The 17,450-nt window shown below is 41.8% G+C and overlaps 1 protein-coding gene across 1 annotated transcript in view; it reads left to right on the plus strand.

The window, feature by feature from the left end:
* The window catches only part of HCN4 (hyperpolarization activated cyclic nucleotide gated potassium channel 4), a 57,190-nt gene that overhangs the window by 27,656 nt on the left and 12,084 nt on the right, over nt 1–17,450 (plus strand). The window contains exon 3 of the mRNA XM_087972572.1: nt 13,945–14,106. Within this exon, the coding sequence (XP_087828698.1) occupies nt 13,945–14,106 (162 nt within the window). The remainder of the gene's footprint in view (nt 1–13,944; nt 14,107–17,450) is intronic.

Raw genomic sequence — 17,450 nt, forward strand, 5'->3', positions numbered from 1 at the left:
AGAACTCACAGTCTCCTGGTGATTATAGCCCAAAGTCACCCATCTTGCTTTCATGGCTAAGGTGGTACTAGAACTCACAGTCTCCTGGTGATTATAGCCCAAAATCACCCATCCTGCTTCCATGGCTAAGGCGGTACTAGAACTCACAGTCTCCTGGTGATTATAGCCCAAAGTCACCCATCCTGCTTTCATGGCTAAGGCGGTACTAGAACTCACAGTCTCCTGGTGATTATAGCCCAAAGTCACCCATCCTGCTTTCATGGCTAAGGCGGTACTAGAACTCACAGTCTCCTGGTGATTATAGCCCAAAGTCACCCATCCTGCTTTCATGGCTAAGGCGTACTAGAACTCACAGTCTCCTGGTGATTATAGCCCAAAGTCACCCATCTTGCTTTCATGGCTAAGGCGGTACTAGAACTCACAGTCTCCTGGTGATTATAGCCCAAAATCACCCATCCTGCTTCCATGGCTAAGGCGGTACTAGAACTCACAGTCTCCTGGTGATTATAGCCCAAAGTCACCCATCCTGCTTTCATGGCTAAGGCGGTACTAGAACTCACAGTCTCCTGGTGATTATAGCCCAAAGTCACCCATCCTGCTTCCATGGCTAAGGCGGTACTAGAACTCACAGTCTCCTGGTGATTGGCCCAAGGTCACCAAGTTAGCTTTCATGCCTAATGCAAGACTAGAATTCACAGTCTCCTGGTTTCTAAATTTTTTAACCACTAGGCCAAACTGGCTCATATTTGTAGCAGTGGTGGGATTCCATTTTTTTTTCAACCGGTTATGTGGGCCTGGCTTGGTGGGCGTGGCAGGGGAAGGATACTGTAAAATCTCCAGTCAGAGGTGGGATTTGCCGGTTCTCCGAACTACTCAAAATTTCTGCTACTGGTTCTCCAGAACTGGTCAGAACCTGCTGAATACCCACCTCTGATTTGTAGGTCTGGGGTTATGATTTTCAATTTCTTTCCTACTGCGCTATTTAGGGGGGTATTTATCAGAAGTTATAGAATGGTTTGTATGCATATCCCACCCCAAAACAATGGGAAACAGAGGTGTCAACATTTAAGCCCTGCTCTGTTTGGGACTTAAAGTGCCATGAAAAAAAATTGGGGGGGGGGGAACAGGTTGATAATTTGTGGACGGAGACTTAATCTCCATTGACCCCCTTGGCCAATCAAAAAGCTGGAAGCCGTCTCCAATTCTGAAGTCCAGCTTGGTCCCAGGGTTGTCCATCAAAGAGGTGTGAAGGTTTAGTAGGGGATACTCCAGGTGGATAAAATTATTTTTCCGAGCACCACTGTGAACATAAGCACCTGAGAGTCACTTGGTGGACACATAATTATCATCCTGTCTGCCAGATTAATGGATTCAGGTTAAGCTCAGGGAGGAAGTGTGATGATTATTTTCCAATCACCTATAGAGTTAGCCTCCAAGGGGAGGTCCGAGCACGAAAATAATCATTTCTCGATTCCCAGACGTGGATTTCCCGAGCAGCATCTAGTGTTTTTTTCCTCCAGTAATACAGGTGGTTCTCAACGTGCAGCCCAAAATTTGAGCCCAAAATTTGAGCCCAAAAATTAAGGGTGATTGAGAAATTTGCTAAGCGAGTCCCATTTCACGACTTCTCTTGCCATGTCTGTTAAGTCAATCCCTGCAGTTGTTAAGATAGTAACACGGTTGTTAAGTGAATTGGGTTTCTGGGAGGGACAGGAATACCCAAATTTATTAGGGGCTCTGATTGGGCTCTCAGAGTTGCAAGCGACACACCTGTACCTCGGGTGGCGTGGTTCCTTGCAATGGGCTCAGGTGGGAGATGCTCGGAATCTCCCTCCTCCATCCAGCCTTGTCTGCACCTCTGGCAGCTTGTCTGAAGCTGCTCACCATGAGTTTTCTTTTGGGAAAATCTGAATTGAACATTTCCCCCTGGAGAGAGGCAGGGATCAGGTGCCAGATCCCATCTTGCAGTCAATTAATTGCTTTTTTGTGTGTGTGTTTCATTTCCAACCTTCATTTTCATCTCAGCGAGAAATCCTGGTTGGTTTTTTGGAGAGAAACCACCAACAAGCTCACTCCCTAGAGGTTTAATTTTTTTTTTTTAACAGCTTCTTAGCAGTAGATCTTGGATCTACAAGAGCCAACATGTCGTTCTTCTTCCAAACAAAAGTGAAGCTACCCAGCTAACCCAGGTTTTAAGAAACCTACTCAGGTTTCTTAAATTAGACATGAGTAGATCCCACTCAATCAGCTGTTGTTTTCTTGTTCTGTCCAGCAGCTCCAGTGAAATGCGGTGTTCAACGAGGAGAGATTTTTGGGAGGCTTAGTACATACACCTTGGACTGAAAATTTATTTGTGGTTTCCTTTCTCTTATGCTGTCACATATAATCAGGCAGAGCCTGATTAAATGCTGCAAAAAAGCAATCTCCGTGGGACCAGAGCTGTGATTGTAGCAAGATTCTGTCTGCATTCCATCTAAGTGATACTCGTGTTTTGCTCCTGTATGGTGAGCAGCACCATCAACATGATTCCTATCCCATTCCAGACCAATAGCTGTTTAGTCTCTTCTTAAAAACTTCCAATGTTGGGGCATCCACAATTTCTGGAGGCCAAGTGGTTCCACTGGTTAATTGTTCTCACTGTCGGGAAATTTCTCTTCAGAGTAGAGTAGAGTACAATAGAATAGAATTTAGAATAGAATAGAATAGAATAGAGAATGAGAAAGAATAGAATAGAATAAGAGAAGAGAAGAGAAGAGAAGAGAAGAGAAGAGAAGAGAAGAGAAGAGAAGAGAAGAGAAGAGAATACAGAATAGAATGGAATGGAATGGAGTGGAATAGAATAGAATAGAATAGAAGAGAAGAGAAGAGAAGAGAAGAGAAGAGAAGAGAAGAGAAGAGAAGAGAAGAGAAGAGAAGACAGAATAGAATAGAATGGAATGGAGTGGAATAGAATAAAATAGAATAGAATAGAATAGAATAGAATTTAGAATAGAATAGAGAATGAGAATAGAATAGAATAGAATAGAATAGAATAGAATAGAATAGGATAGAATAGAATAGAATAGAATAGAATACAGAATGCAATAGAATGGAATGGAGTGGAGTGGAATAGAATAAAAATAGAATAAAATAGAATTTAGAATAGAATAGAATAGAATAGAATAGAATAGAATAGAATAGAATAGAATAGAATAGAATAGAATAGAATAGAAGAGAAGAGAAGAGAAGAGAAGAGAAGAGAAGAGAAGAGAAGAGAATACAGAACACAATAGAATGGAATGGAGTGGAGTGGAATAGAATAAAAATAGAATAGAATAGAATAGAATTTAGAATAGAATAGAATAATGGAGTTGGAAAGGACCTTGGAGGTCTTCTAGTCCAACCCCCTGCTCAGTCAGGAAACCCTACACCACTTCAGACAAACGGTTATCCAACATCTTTTTAAAAACTTCCAGTGTTGGAGCAGTCACAACTTCTGGATGCGAGTTGTTCCACTGATTGAATGTTCGAACAGTCAGGAAATTTCCCCAGATTGCTTCTCTCCTTGATTAGTTTCCACCTGTTGCTCCTTGTCCTGCCTTCAGGTGCTTTGGAGCATAGCTTGACTCCCTCTTCTTTGGGGCAGCCCCTCAAATACTGGAAGACTGCTATCATGTCATTCCAGTCCTTCTTTCCATTAGACTAGCCAAACCCAGTTCATCGTATGTTTGATCCTCCAGCCCCGTCATCATCTTGGTTGCTCTTCTCTGCACCCTTTCTAGAGTCTCCACTTCCTTTTCATACCATGGCGACCAAAACTGGATGCCATATTCCAAGCATGGCCTTACCCAGGCGTTATGATTTGGACCCAGAAGCAACCTGCGTCCAACCAGATTTAGGGAACGAGACCGGCAGGCTGGTACACCCCGGCTGGAATGGATGGGAGTCCCAGGAGGGCCGTGTCGGATGGCTGGAGGGCTGGTACTCACTCAGAGCCGGCTCTTCTCCCGTGGTAGTGACCTCTTCCACGTCGGAGTTGACAAGAGGGCAGGGCCAGGTCCTCCCACACTGCAGAGTCAGAGGAGGTGGTGACTCATCTGGGGTGCACTTGACGGGGGCGCACTGCTGCCTCAGCATGCTGGACAAAAGGTTGCTTTGTGTCTCATGCGGATAGAAAATCCCTTGAAGAGAGAAGCGAGGGGGCTGAGCAAGCTGCTTATCCTTCACACACATACACACACACACACACACACACACCACATCCCAATGCTTTGGGGGGGAGGGAGGAGGGAGGGCAGGGGAACAGCTGCCATCAGGAACACAGCTGACCATCAGTGGGAATTCCTGCCGCTCGGCCCAAGCTGTTGCCTCTGACTCTCACAGACTCTTTCTTTCTTTCTTTCTTTCTTTCTTTCTTTCTTTCTTTCTTTCTTGCTTGCTTGCTTGCTTGCTTGCTTGCTTGCTTGCTTGCTTGCTTGCTTGCTTGCTTGCTTGCTTGCTCTTTCTTTCCCTTCTTCCTTTTTCTCTTTCTTTTCTTTCTTTCTTGTTTGCTCTTTCTTTCTTTCCCTTCTTTCCTTCTTTCTTTTTTCTTTTCTTTCTTTTTCTCTTTCTTTTATTTCTTTCTTGCTTGCTTGCTCTTTCTTTCCCATCTTTCTTTCCTTCTTTCTTTCTTTTCTTCCTTTTTCTCTCTTTTCTTTCTTTCTTTCTTTCTTTCTTTCTTTCTTTCTTTCTTTCTTGCTTGCTTGCTTGCTTGCTTGCTTGCTTGCTTGCTTGCTTGCTTGCTTGCTTGCTTGCTTGCTTTCTTTCTTTCCTTCTTTCTTTCCTTCTTTCTTTCTTTTCTTCCTTTTTCTCTTTCTTTCTTTCTTTCTTTCTTTCTTTCTTTCTTTCTTTCTTTCTTTCTTTCTTTCTTTCTTTCTCTTTCTTTCCCTTCTCTTTCTTTTCTTCCTTTTTCTCTTTTCTTTCTTTCTTGTTTGCTGTTTCCTTCTTTCCTTCTTTCTTTTTCTTTTCTTCCTTTTTCTTTCTTTTCTTTTTCTTTCTTTCTCTTTCTTCCTTCCTTCCTTTATTTCTTGCTTTCCCTTCCTTCCTTGCTTTCTTTCTTTTCTTTCTTTCTTTCTTTTTTTCTCTTTCTTTCTTTTCTTTTTCTCTTTCTTTCTTTTCCTTCCTTCTTTCATCCTTTCTTTCTCTCCCTTCCTCTCTCTTTTCTTTCTTTCTACTCTCTCTCTCATCTATCTATCTATCTATCTATCTATCTATCTATCATCTATCTATCATCTATCTATCTATCTTTCATCTCTCTATCTACCTGGCTTGTTTGCTGTGCAATTCTGGGCAGCTTACAAACATTAAAAGCCAATAAACCATTGAAGCAATAAAAAACTCGTAATAATAATAATTTGCAATTAAAAAGACAAGGAGGAAGGGAACAGGATGCACACAGGGTGGGGGAGGAGAGGAGAAGTTTCTGAGCCAGGGAAGGTAAACCTCCCTGCATGGGTAGAAAACAAGTCTCTTCATGGAGTGGTCAAAAAAGAAAAGAAACCCCAGCCTCAAGCAGGTAGCCACCGTCATGCAATCCCAGCTCCACCTTTTCTATCTTGCAGTCTTGATTTTTTTTTTTCCTTCCTTTTTATGATTCCCCTGTGGACCTCCCTGGAATGCAGGAGAAATTGGTTTGCTGCAAGAGGGCTGTTGCAGCTTAGCTTCATCAGGATTCACAAAAGAGGAGCAGAGAGGTTAAATCTTACCACTCTATAAAGCCTTAGTAAGGCCACACCTAGAGTACTGCATCCAGTTTTGGTCACCACATTATAAAAAAAAGATATTGAGACTCTAGAAAGAGTGCAGAGAAGAGCAACCAGGAGGATGAGGGGACTGGAGGATAAAACATACGAAGAACGGTTGCAGGAACTGGGCCTGGCTAGTCTAAGGAAGAGAAGGACCAGGGGAGACATGATAGCGGTCTTCCAATATTTGAGGGGCTGCCCCAGGGAGGAGGAAGGGGTCAAGCTATTTTCTAAAGCATCCGAAAGTCAGACAAGGAATAATAATGGATGGAAACTGATCAAGGAGAGATTCAGCCTGGAAATAAGGAGAATCTTTCTGACAGTGAGAACAATCAACCAAAGGAACAGAAGTTGCCCTCGGAAGTTGTGGGAGCTTCATCACTGGAAGCTTTCAAGAAGAGACTGGACCACCATCTGTCAGAAATGGTATAGGGTCTCCTACTTGGATGGAGGGGAGGGGTTGGACTAGATGATCTACAAGGTCCCTTCCAACTCTGTTAATCATTGTAGCTGAACTAGCCACACCTGCCTCCAAAAGCTCTTTGCCACCAGGAACCCACATGATCAGCTAAGCAGGTCTCTGACGGAAAGGCAGCTGAGCAGACAGGGTAGAGCTTCTTTCTGGAACAAAGCACTAAAGAGGCGACAGGAGAATCTAATTTCTTTGCAAGCTGCTATTCTGAGCCTACATCGGTCTGATCTCCTGGCACTCCGAATGGAATTAATCACTCTGTGTGGGCGGCCTTTGCCCAAACAGTGGCTGATTTCATGTTTATTCAACCAGGAATATTGACAGATTATTGGCATGTTTGTAGATACCTCAAGATTTGCAGAAGGAGGGGAAAGAGGGAGGAGAAAGAGGAGAAGGAAGAAGAGAGGAGAGGAGGAGGAAGAGGAGGAGGAGGAGAAGGAAAGAGAGGAGGGGGAAAGGAGGAGGAGGGAGGAGAAGGGGAAAGAAGAGGAGGAGAAGGAGAAGGAGGAAAAGGAGGAGGAGAAGAGAGGAGGAGGAAGAAGAGGAGAGGAGGAGGGAGAGGAAGAGGAAGAGAAGGAGAAGGAGGGAGGAGAAGGAGCAAGAAGTGGAGGAGAAGGAAAAGGAGAAGGAAGAAGGAGAAGAAGAAAAAGGAGTAGAAGGAGAAGAGAGGAGGAGGAAGAAGAGAGAGGAGGAGGAGGAGGAGGAGGAGGAGGAGGAGGAGGAGGAGGAGGAGGAAGAAGAAGAAGAAGAAGAAGAAGAAGAAGAAGAAGAAGAAGAAGAAGAAGAAGAAGAAGAAGAAGAAGAAGAAGAAGAAGAAGAAGAAGAAGAAGAAGAAGAAGAAGAAGAAGAAGAAGAAGAAGAAGAAGAAGAATGTTTTTTGGTATTTGCTTTTCTTCTCTTTCATCTGTCATGGTTCTGAAACCAGAGAATCAGGATGTCCACAGGACATGGTTCCCCAAAAATAAAAAGGTGACTTTGATGGTGTGATCCACCACTCTCCACCTCTGTCTGTCTGTCTCTGTCTCTCTCTCTCTCTCTGTCTCTCTCTCTTTCAAGGTTACCCTTGAAAAGGGCAGCAATACTCACTCCGTGCAGGGTGAACTCACTCCTAGAAGTGTCAGGAATTCAAAGACCTTTCCAAACATTTATAGCTTCTCCACCTTGGGGTGAAAGGTCCAATGGAAACCTCAAGAAAAGAGCTGCTCTAAAAGGAACCGTATCATCAAATGCTTTTCTCTTTATCTTCCACCTCAAGACATGTACATGCTTTGAGATGAGGCTCATCTGGGCTGTCAGCAGCTGCTTTTCTTATCTCCAGCCCCTTGCAGGAACCCTGGCAACTATCTTCTCTGAAGGCCAGCAGTGGCCTCTTCTAGCTTGCAGTTGACTGAATGCCCTTCAACCTTTCTCAAGCACAAGAACCGCAGCCTACTTTTAAGCCAGCTTGTGCGTTGGCAGCAAATCTACTTGGATGGAAGCCCTTTCTTTCCAAACTCTAGAAGATGCTTGGGAAAGGGAGAAAGATGTAGCCAACTAACTGTCAGGGCTCCGACAAATCCACCCCCATTCAAACGATAAGTCTCTAGCCACATCTTTCAAAGTAAAAAAAAACCCTAATTTATTAGGAGCGGCCATGTTGGGGTTAGCTGGGTGCAGCCAACACTAAAATACACCATTCATTTCTTCCCCCCACCCCCTGGATGTACATTCTCCAATGGGACACATCCATAGCCAAGCGTCATCAATCATGCTCTCCAGCTATTCTTTCGCGCGGACAACTTTCGGCTGCCAAGGCGATTATCAAAGGCATTTAAGGAATGCGCTGCTTTCCCCCAGTCCCTTTCTGCTGGCAATTAAAAAGACCACTAACAGAGGGAAAACATAGGAATTTGTCGACTCTTCTGAGTTGTCCCTGGTCACGGGTACCTAGCAGGTGGCTGTCCAGATTTTGCTGAATGGCAATTCTCATCATTTCATTTTATATCTTACGAGATAAAGGGTTGATTTACCTTGACAAAAATGATACCTACCTAGATATGGCGTGCATAAGCGCACCAACGTACCTGTCCTATTGTTTCTTTTTATTTTTCTTTTATGTATCCATTTTATGGATTCATAACTATGTTTATACTTATACCTGTTATCTTATAATCACTTGACAAAGTAAAATAAATAAAATAAAAAATAAAATAAAATAAAATAAAATGTCAGCAGGGCTGAAAACGATGTTAAATCCCCACAAATGGGCACTAAACCATTTGGTGGGATCTCTGTTGGGGCCGTGTGGATTCTGCACCCTAATCTTTTAGACACCCCCGAGACATTGGTAGCGTTCCCATCTCTTTCCTTCTTAAATTGTAACAACTGTCCTCCTCATAAGCTATTTTGGCCAGTCACATTGGGAGACGGTGAGTTCTAGTTCTGCCTTATATACAAAGCCAGTTGGGAGACTTTAATTAATTAATTATTTTTTATTTATTGAGCATATATTAGATAACATGTATAAGTATAAACATGGTTATGAATACATGAAATGAGTAAGAATAAAAGGGAACAGTAGGACAGGGATGGTAGGCACTTTGGTGCGCTTATGCACACCCCCTTACAGACCTCTTAGGAATTGGGGTGAGGTCCACGGTAGACAGTCTAAGGTTAAAGTTTTTGGGGTTTGGGGAAGAAACCACAGAGTCAGGTAGTGCATTCCAGGCGTTGACCACTCTGTTGCTGAAGTCGTATTTCCTGCAATCAAGTTTGGTGCGGTTAACCTTGAGTTTGTCTCTATTGTGTGCTCTTCTATTGTTGTGGTTGAAACTGACGTAGTCATTGATGGGTAGGACATTGCGGTAGATAATTTTATGTACTACGCTTAGGTCGGACGGAAGTCAGGGTAGTTCTAAGTTGTCTAAGCCTAAAATTTCAAATCTGGTGGCATAAGGTATTCTATTGCGAGTAGAGGAGTGGAGAACTCTTCTCGTGAAATATCTCTGGACTTGCTCGACTGTATTAATATCTGATAAGCAATGCGGGTTCCAGATAGATGAGCTGTATTTGAGAATTGGTCTAGCAAATGTTTACAATGTTTTTAAACATTTTAAATGTTTAAAAACATTGGGCCAGACCTTCTTTCTCAGGCCAAAAGAATCAGTTCCAAAATTTTGCCAAAGAACCTCATAGGTGTGCCCACACACACACACACACACAGAGAGAGAGAGAGAGAGAGAGAGAGAGAGAGAGAGAGAGAGAGAGAGAAAGAGAGAAGAGAGAGAGAGAGAGAGAGAGAGAGAGAGAGAGAGAGAGAGGACTTTACTGCCCATTTAGCTAAAGGCTAGACATATTTTTCAGCTGTCCCCATCCTATGTTAAGCTCTGGTTACAAATGCACACAGTTGCTGTTTTCATACCATTGTGTAAAAACCATTTTACAGCTTAACAAGCATCATCTGGTTGACACATCTGGCAAAGACCAGCACAGCATATGGAATCAAAAATTAGCCCACTTTTTTTTTTTAATATCCTACTCTAGAGTGAGGTTGAATTACGATCAAAACTTTGGGATTTGATTGTCGATCAGGAATTACGGTTGCATCGTGCATGCAAGATGATGAAAAACAACAACAACAATTGAGAAATTGCAAAAGGATTATTCATTCCCGGTGTTAAGCAATGATTTTTAGAAATGTATAACTTATCTGTCTTACAGTCGTAGTCATTAATCGAAAAATGAAGTATTATTTTCTTCTTTGGCAGAGAAGTTATATTGTACAATAATATTTTATATCTGATTATACTATAGCATGACTTGGCATTTATTAGTAAATCAGTGACAATCTGCAATTTTAATATATAGGGAACTTTGTTGTTGTTGTTTTTAGTTTGTCCATTCTTACCTTCTCTTCTTTTTTTCTTGTTTATATCATTAGTTTCTAAAGTTCAAGGTTTAGAACAGCATCGAATAATAGAGTTGGAAGGGACCTTGGAGGTCTTCTAGTCCAACCCCCTCTCAAGCAGGAATTTCTTTAGTTTAACTTCTTTTTTTAGTTTGTCATTCCCCCTCCCCCATTTTTTATAACATAAAGACTAAAAGAAGTGATTTGCTTAATAAAACATTCATGTGCACACTAAAATCTTAAAGGGATATATATTTTCATCGGGGCAGGTTCTGCCATTAAAGAGAGCATCGATCGGTGATATCATAAATTAGTAGCAAGAATTTTTTTTTCCCCCCAGAAAATATATTTTAAGTCAAGGTGGCCTCTTTCCTGTGCTTTTCTTGACAACAATACAAAAGAACACCACAGCTCGCTGGTGCTGTCTTCTGAACTGATTCTTCAGTTTTTCATTTTGTGTAATGCTCTGGACTTTCTTTATGGTCTTCCTTCCAAGTGCTTACTTACCAGGTTGTATCCTACTTAGCATCTCCAGGATCAGCCAAGGCTGGTTAGCTGCTGCCATCTACTGTGATACTCTTGTTAGTTATTTTCTCCTTCTAATGTTTACTTCCAGCCATGGAGAGAAATGTCTTTTGGATTTTGGTCGTGGTTTATCTCACTTGCCAAAATAATGTAGCTGATCTTGGCGGCCACTGGGTACCACTTTGATTTTGAAAGGCAGGTGGGAATGTTAGCTGCTCCTGTTCTTGAAAACATACATACACACACCCACTAGAATAGAATAGAATAGAATAGAATAGAATAGAATAGAATAGAATAGAATAGAATAGAATAGAATAGAATATTGGAATGAAGAATAGAATAAGGAATAGAATAGAATAGAATAGAATAGAATAGAATAGAATAGAATAGAATAGAATAGAATAGAATAGAATTTTTATTGGCCAAGTGTGATTGGACACACAAGGAATTTGTCTTGGTGCAAATGCTCTCAGTGGAATAAAAGAAAAGATACATTTGTCAAGAGTCAAGAATCATCAGGTACAACACTTAATGATAGTCATAGGGTACAATAAGCAATCAAATCCTACTAGGAAACAGGCAATATAAATTGTAAGGATACTAGCAGCAAAGTTACAGTCATACAGTCACATGTGGAAGAGGAGGGTTGATAAGGAGTGATGAGAAGATTAATAGTAATAGTAGTGTAAATAGTTGAACAGTGTGGAGGAAATTATTTGTTTAGCAGAGTGATGGCTTTCGGGAAAAGCTGTTCTTGTGTCTAGTTGTTCTGGTGTGCAGGGCTCTATAGCGTCGTTTTGAGGGTGGGAGTTGAAACAGTTTGTGTCCGGGATGTGAAGATATATATTCACAGACAATTACAATATACAAGCCTGATGATAGCAGATGAGATTCTGCTGAAACGTCGCTACAACTTTAAAAACACAACTATAATAACGTGGGAAAATACCCGAACAGAGCTGAATATATATTCAAATTTAATCTGACTCTTGTTTGGAGGGGAGGATTTGGGTGATGTTATTTTTCCTAGGGCCATGACTCTGCTGAGAATCGTAAAGCTCCCAGTCACCCGGTGGCCTTTGTGAGTTGTGAGTTAATGTCGAAAGGGATGTTAATCCCGTCTTTTGCACAAGGCAGCACCTCCACCTCCACTGACGTTTGGAGAGCTCTTTGAAGGAACAGTTCTACCTTGTGGACAAAACAAGTCACTTGAACAAAGGGATTGACTGCCTGGCAACGGGGCAGATTTGGCTGCAATGTCCATGTAAATAAGTCATCTACGTTTCCAATACCTCCACACTCTGCCAGATCTACTTCTCCTCGAAGAGCAGGAGATCTCTTGGAGAAGAGCCCTGCCAGTTCTGATAGTTGGCAGCGTGGAAAGCCAGCCATACTTGTCAATAGATCCCTGGGATCCAACAGGCCATTTGCACCTAGAATAGAATAGAATAGAATAGAATAGAATAGAATAGAATAGAATAGAATAAGGAATAAGAATAGAGTAGAGTAGAACAGAACTAGAACGGAACAGAACAGAACAGAATAGAATAGAGAATAAGGAATAAGAATAGAGTAGAGTAGAACTGGAACAGAACAGAACAGAACAGAACAGAACAGAACAGAACAGAACAGAATAGAATAGAATAGAATAGAATAGAATAGAATAGAATAGAATAGAATAGAATAGAATAAGGAATAAGAATAGAGTAGAGTAGAACAGAACTAGAACGGAACAGAACAGAATAGAATAGAGAATAAGGAATAAGAATAGAGTAGAGTAGAACTGGAACAGAACAGAACAGAACAGAACAGAACAGAACAGAACAGAACAGAATAGAATAGAATAGAATAGAATAGAATAGAATAGAATAGAATAGAATTCTGTATTGGCAAGTGTGATTGGACACAGAAGGAATTTGTCTTGGTGCAAATGCTCTCAGTGTACATAAAAAAAGATACATTCATCAAGAGTCAAGAATCATAACGTACAACACTTAATGATAGTAATAGGGTACGATAAGAATAGAGTAGAGTAGAGTAGAGTAGAGTAGAGTAGAGTAGAGTAGAGTAGAATAGAATAGAATAGAATAGAATAGAATAGAATAGAATAGAATAGAATTCTTTATTGGCCAAATGTGATTGGACACACAAGGAATTTGTCTTTGATGCATAGGCTCTCAGTATACATAACAAAAAATAAATACATTCATCGAGAATCATTAGATACAACACTTAATGATAGTCATAGGTTATGATAAGCAATCAAATCATACATAGGTTACTAATATGCAATCAAAACATACTAGGAAAACAAATAAAACAATATAAATGGTAAAGATACAAGCAACATGGTTATAGTCACAAGTGGGAAGAGAGAGGTAATAGGATAAAAACAATACAAGAAGAAGAATAGTAATACAGTCTTACTAAGTAGTTTGACAGTGTTGTGGGAGTTAGTTGTTTAACAGAGTGCCAGTATATCTACTCTAATAAAAGGAAACTTTGAGAAAATGCCTGTCTCGGAATTTTTACTTGGAGTTGGGTTTTTCTGGAATGCTGACACCAAGAAGATAATGAGTCAACACTTCCATGTTGTTGGCAGGGACCTTTCCAACTCTGCCTTCCCCTTTTAGAGTCTTCCCCCCAGGACTTTTTGCTTGAGGCTACTTCTATGAGGCATATGGTGGCTCTCACATGCCTTCGGTCCCATGCATTTATCACGACAAGGAGGTATTCTGGAAAATGACTGCATCTCTAGGGCTTACTGGTTAATCCTCTTTGTTGAGGTAATTCCCCGTTAGGAGAATGAGCGCATACAAGGAGACGTATTTGAGAGAAGTGTTTGAATAATACACACACAGTACACAGATACACTGTACAGTAAATGTAGGTTTTTACTTCCAGAAAGGTTTAAGCAAAGTCCAAACACAGTCCAAAGTCATTTACAAGTAAATCAGTCAGTTTTCAATCCAGGGATAATTCAAATACGAAATTCCAGTGTCAAAAACAGTTCAGTATCAGACTTACATTAAATCCAGTAATATCAGTCAATTAGGAAAAATGGAGGAACGGCAATATTTTCCAATAGAAGGAAACAGAGACGGAGACACACTCTCTTCTGAGATTAAGACTAAAACAACCCAGGTTTCTGGCTCCATCTTATGGCCATTTGAGAAACCACACCCAACTACAGGTTTGCATTTTCTTAAAGATACAGTTTTAAAATGTTTATCCTGGTTTATATATTTCTAACCCAAATAGCTGTTAGGTGACTTATATTCCTAACACTCTTCTCCTAGATCTTCCATATGACCTATGACCTGGCCAGTGCCGTGGTACGGATCGTCAACTTGATTGGCATGATGCTGCTGTTGTGCCATTGGGATGGCTGCCTCCAGTTCCTGGTGCCTATGCTCCAAGAATTTCCAGGGGATTGTTGGGTTTCGCTGAATCGTATGGTGGTAAGTTGATGAAATAGATGGACCAGTTTGGCACTGATGAACCACCATCTAGTATAGTGAGTGGAGCTGAAGTGTTCCCTGATTTCTGTCTAAGGAAGTGAAGGTGTTCCCTGTTCCATCAGCCACCTCCTTATCCCTTGACGAGTGCAAAAAAAACCAGGACATTCCTCCCATTGGAATTTCATGCATACCCCCAGCAAGAAAAGTCAATCTAAATTTATAACCTCTTTAAAAAGGGAGCAGGGGAATTTAGACTAGGGCATGATCACAGCCTAAAACTACAATTGTTTAGTGGTGGAAAATGACTTCCTGAATGGCAGGATTTGGGGATGTTATGAGAGAAACAAGAAAAAATGTTTTAAGGAACTATTATTGTGATAATAATAATAATTCCTGTAATAGGTGAGAGAAAGTGCCCATAATGTAGACGTTGCTTCAGGGCACCTGCAATCAGGAAATGATCTTAGTCCCATTTAGAAATGGATGGATGGATGGATGGATGAAGGAATGAATGGGTTATGGAATGAATGGATCAATGAATGAATGGATTAATGAATAGCAATGTATCAAGAGAGAGGATTAATAAATCATGTCCTCCCCTTCCACTTTAGCTTCAAAGTTCTTCATATTTTGTGAATGAATCCTTTAGGTAGAATTCATACATCTGGGGCTGGGAAACTATGACATTCAAAGGGTGTAGTATTACAATTCCCATCATGGTTAGTGATTCGAAAGGAACTACAGATCTAGTTTATGGAGCCATTTGGGGAAGGCAGGGGTTGGAGTCAAGAGAGGAATCAGTTTGGAGTCATGTCATGTCCACAAACAATCCATTAATGGTTACAGACTTAGCAGTCCTGTGCTGGATGTTATTAGTTCATTTCAGTAAAATTAGTTTCAAATTTCAGAACATCAGTGTTGGCTGTTCTCTTGACTTGGCCCATTTTGGGGGGAATTTCAGCTTCTGAGCACACAGGCTACTCTTGATGCCGAGAACATTTTCTACCTGACTTTTCAAAGACATTTTTAAAAAAATGTTGACCGGAAGAAGCAGTTTAGAAGAAGATTGGCAAACGAAGCAGTCGAGTGCTTTCCCACTTCGCTAAACATTGGATTTTGGACCACACCAAAATCCATACGGTAACTAAGAGAGGCATTTGTCTTTTCAGTATAGTATCCTGAAGGTCAGAAATGGTGACTGCAGGGAGCTTAGAGAAGTAAAATCCCAAATACAAAACCCAATATATCATCACCTCCACCAGTGGACAACAATTAGAGAAATCACTGAATGTGCTTAATGGTGGGATTCAAATAATTTAACAGCCGGTTCTCTGCCCTGATGATTTCTTCCAACAACCAATTCACCAAACTGCTCAGAAAGTTAACAACCGGTTCTCCCAAACTGGTGTGGACTGGCTGAATCCCACCACTGTCCATATCACCCTGGGGTTCTCAGGCCTGCTGGTGGAAGTTAGTTTATCTCTGCAGGGATGATGTTCCACAGGAGGGAAGGTCCTTCTTCTTGGTCCCACTAAACCAAGGGGTCTCCATACTTGGCAGCTTTAAGACTTATAGATTCCTCAATGGCTGGCTGAGGAATCCTGGGAGTTGGCCCACAATCCTTACCGTTGCCAGGTAGGGAGACCTTTGCATTAGATGGATCTTCTTAATGACCTCTAGCTTACCCTGCCTTATAGCAATAGCACTTAGATTTATAGGCCGCTTCACGGTGCTTTACAGCCCTCTCTAAGCAGCCTCTTTTGCCCTCATTCCTGCAAATTGCATTTCCTTCATACGTGTGTGTGTGTGTGTGTGTGTATGTGTGAGCAAGGGTGTGCGTACATATACAAGGAGCCACCCTATCTCCCTTCTCCAAAGTGAAGAGCGGTTTCTTCCCCCCCACCGAAGTAGTTGCAAGGGCACCCAGCCAAAATAGCATTTTGCCACCTTCTCCTGGAGAAGCAGCGGTACAGATGTGTCATCATGCCGCAGGAACAATTTGTTTATTAAAAGAGGGATCTATTTTTGAAGTGCCATACAGCTCTCCACAACTCCCCATGTGGATGCTGTAACCGAACAGGTAACAGAAGGCAGGCTTTTTGCAAATAGGTATGGTGGTAAGGGGTTAAAGCCATGGGACTGATCTTCCTTTTTGGCCTTGAGGCTTCCGGGAGGATCCTAGAGTAGTGGTGGCTAACCTTTTGGGGGTCCTGTGCCAAAAACTGTGCACGCATTAGTGCGCACGCACTGGTGTGCCAGCACCCAGAATGCAATGTGTACGCCCCCATGCCCCCTGCGCATGTGTGCCCAATCTCCCCCATCACCACCACCCTGCCACCCCCTTACTTGCACTGAGCCTCACAGCTGATTTTTTGGCAAGGCTTTTCAGGACAAATAATAGGCCCGTTTTGTCACTTCTGGTATTACAGGAAGTGACAAAACGGGCTTATTATTCGACCTGAAAACCTTGCAGAGGCTTTTTCCAAGCATCTGGGAGGCTGAAAAAGGCCTCAAACCAGCAAAAAACAAAACAAAAAACCAGTTGCAAGGCACACACATGCGCAGTGAGGGAAGTTTCCCTGTGGCTCATGTGCCGACACAAATGGCTCTGCGTGTCACTTGTGGCACGCGTGCCATAGGTTCGCCGTCACAGTCCTAGAAGCTGATTCCTGCTTTGCAAATCTGTTAAGAGGAGAGAAGGCGAAGGAACATGGATTGGCCGAAGCTCAAAGAAGGAAAGGGGGGAAACCTAAAAATAGAAGCTGAAAAAGTAGAACAAATGAAATCCAGAATGATTGATCTGCCCAGCCAGTCTGATGAACACGGCCTCAGTTGCCTCTAAGTCATGAATGAAAGAAGGTTCAGAAGAATTTTATTGATTGATCGATTGATTGATTGATTTATATTCAGATCAGAGGGCATGTAGATGAATTTTTGGAGGAGTTGAAGATACTTTAGGCTTTGGAAAGGAAAGTCTGCCATGGCTTCTTCTCCAGACGTTTTATATGAAGATGTCTCCTTAGAAGCTAAGGCATGTTTCTCCTCTGGATTCAGATGGCTTGAAAAGCTTAGATCCTCAGTTTAAATAATGTGCACCTCTAAACTTACTTGAAAGGATTTCCATGGTGGTAGAAAAGCTGCCTTGGATCATGCCTAGATTACATGTTGTTTCACGTCTGTCTATCAGGACATCTTTGTGTTGGCTAAGACTACACTCAAAAGCCTCCCATCTTTGTGCATCTAGAACAGCCTTTCTCAGTTTCGATAACTTTTAAGACGTGTGAAAGTCAACTCCCAGAATTCTAGCATGCGGGGCTGACCTTTACACGATTTAAGGTTATCGT

This window comes from Notechis scutatus, chromosome 11 (assembly GCF_049901735.1).
Source record: "Notechis scutatus isolate UNSWTSFEM ecotype Mainland chromosome 11, rNotScu1.2, whole genome shotgun sequence".
NCBI lineage: Eukaryota > Metazoa > Chordata > Lepidosauria > Squamata > Elapidae > Notechis > Notechis scutatus.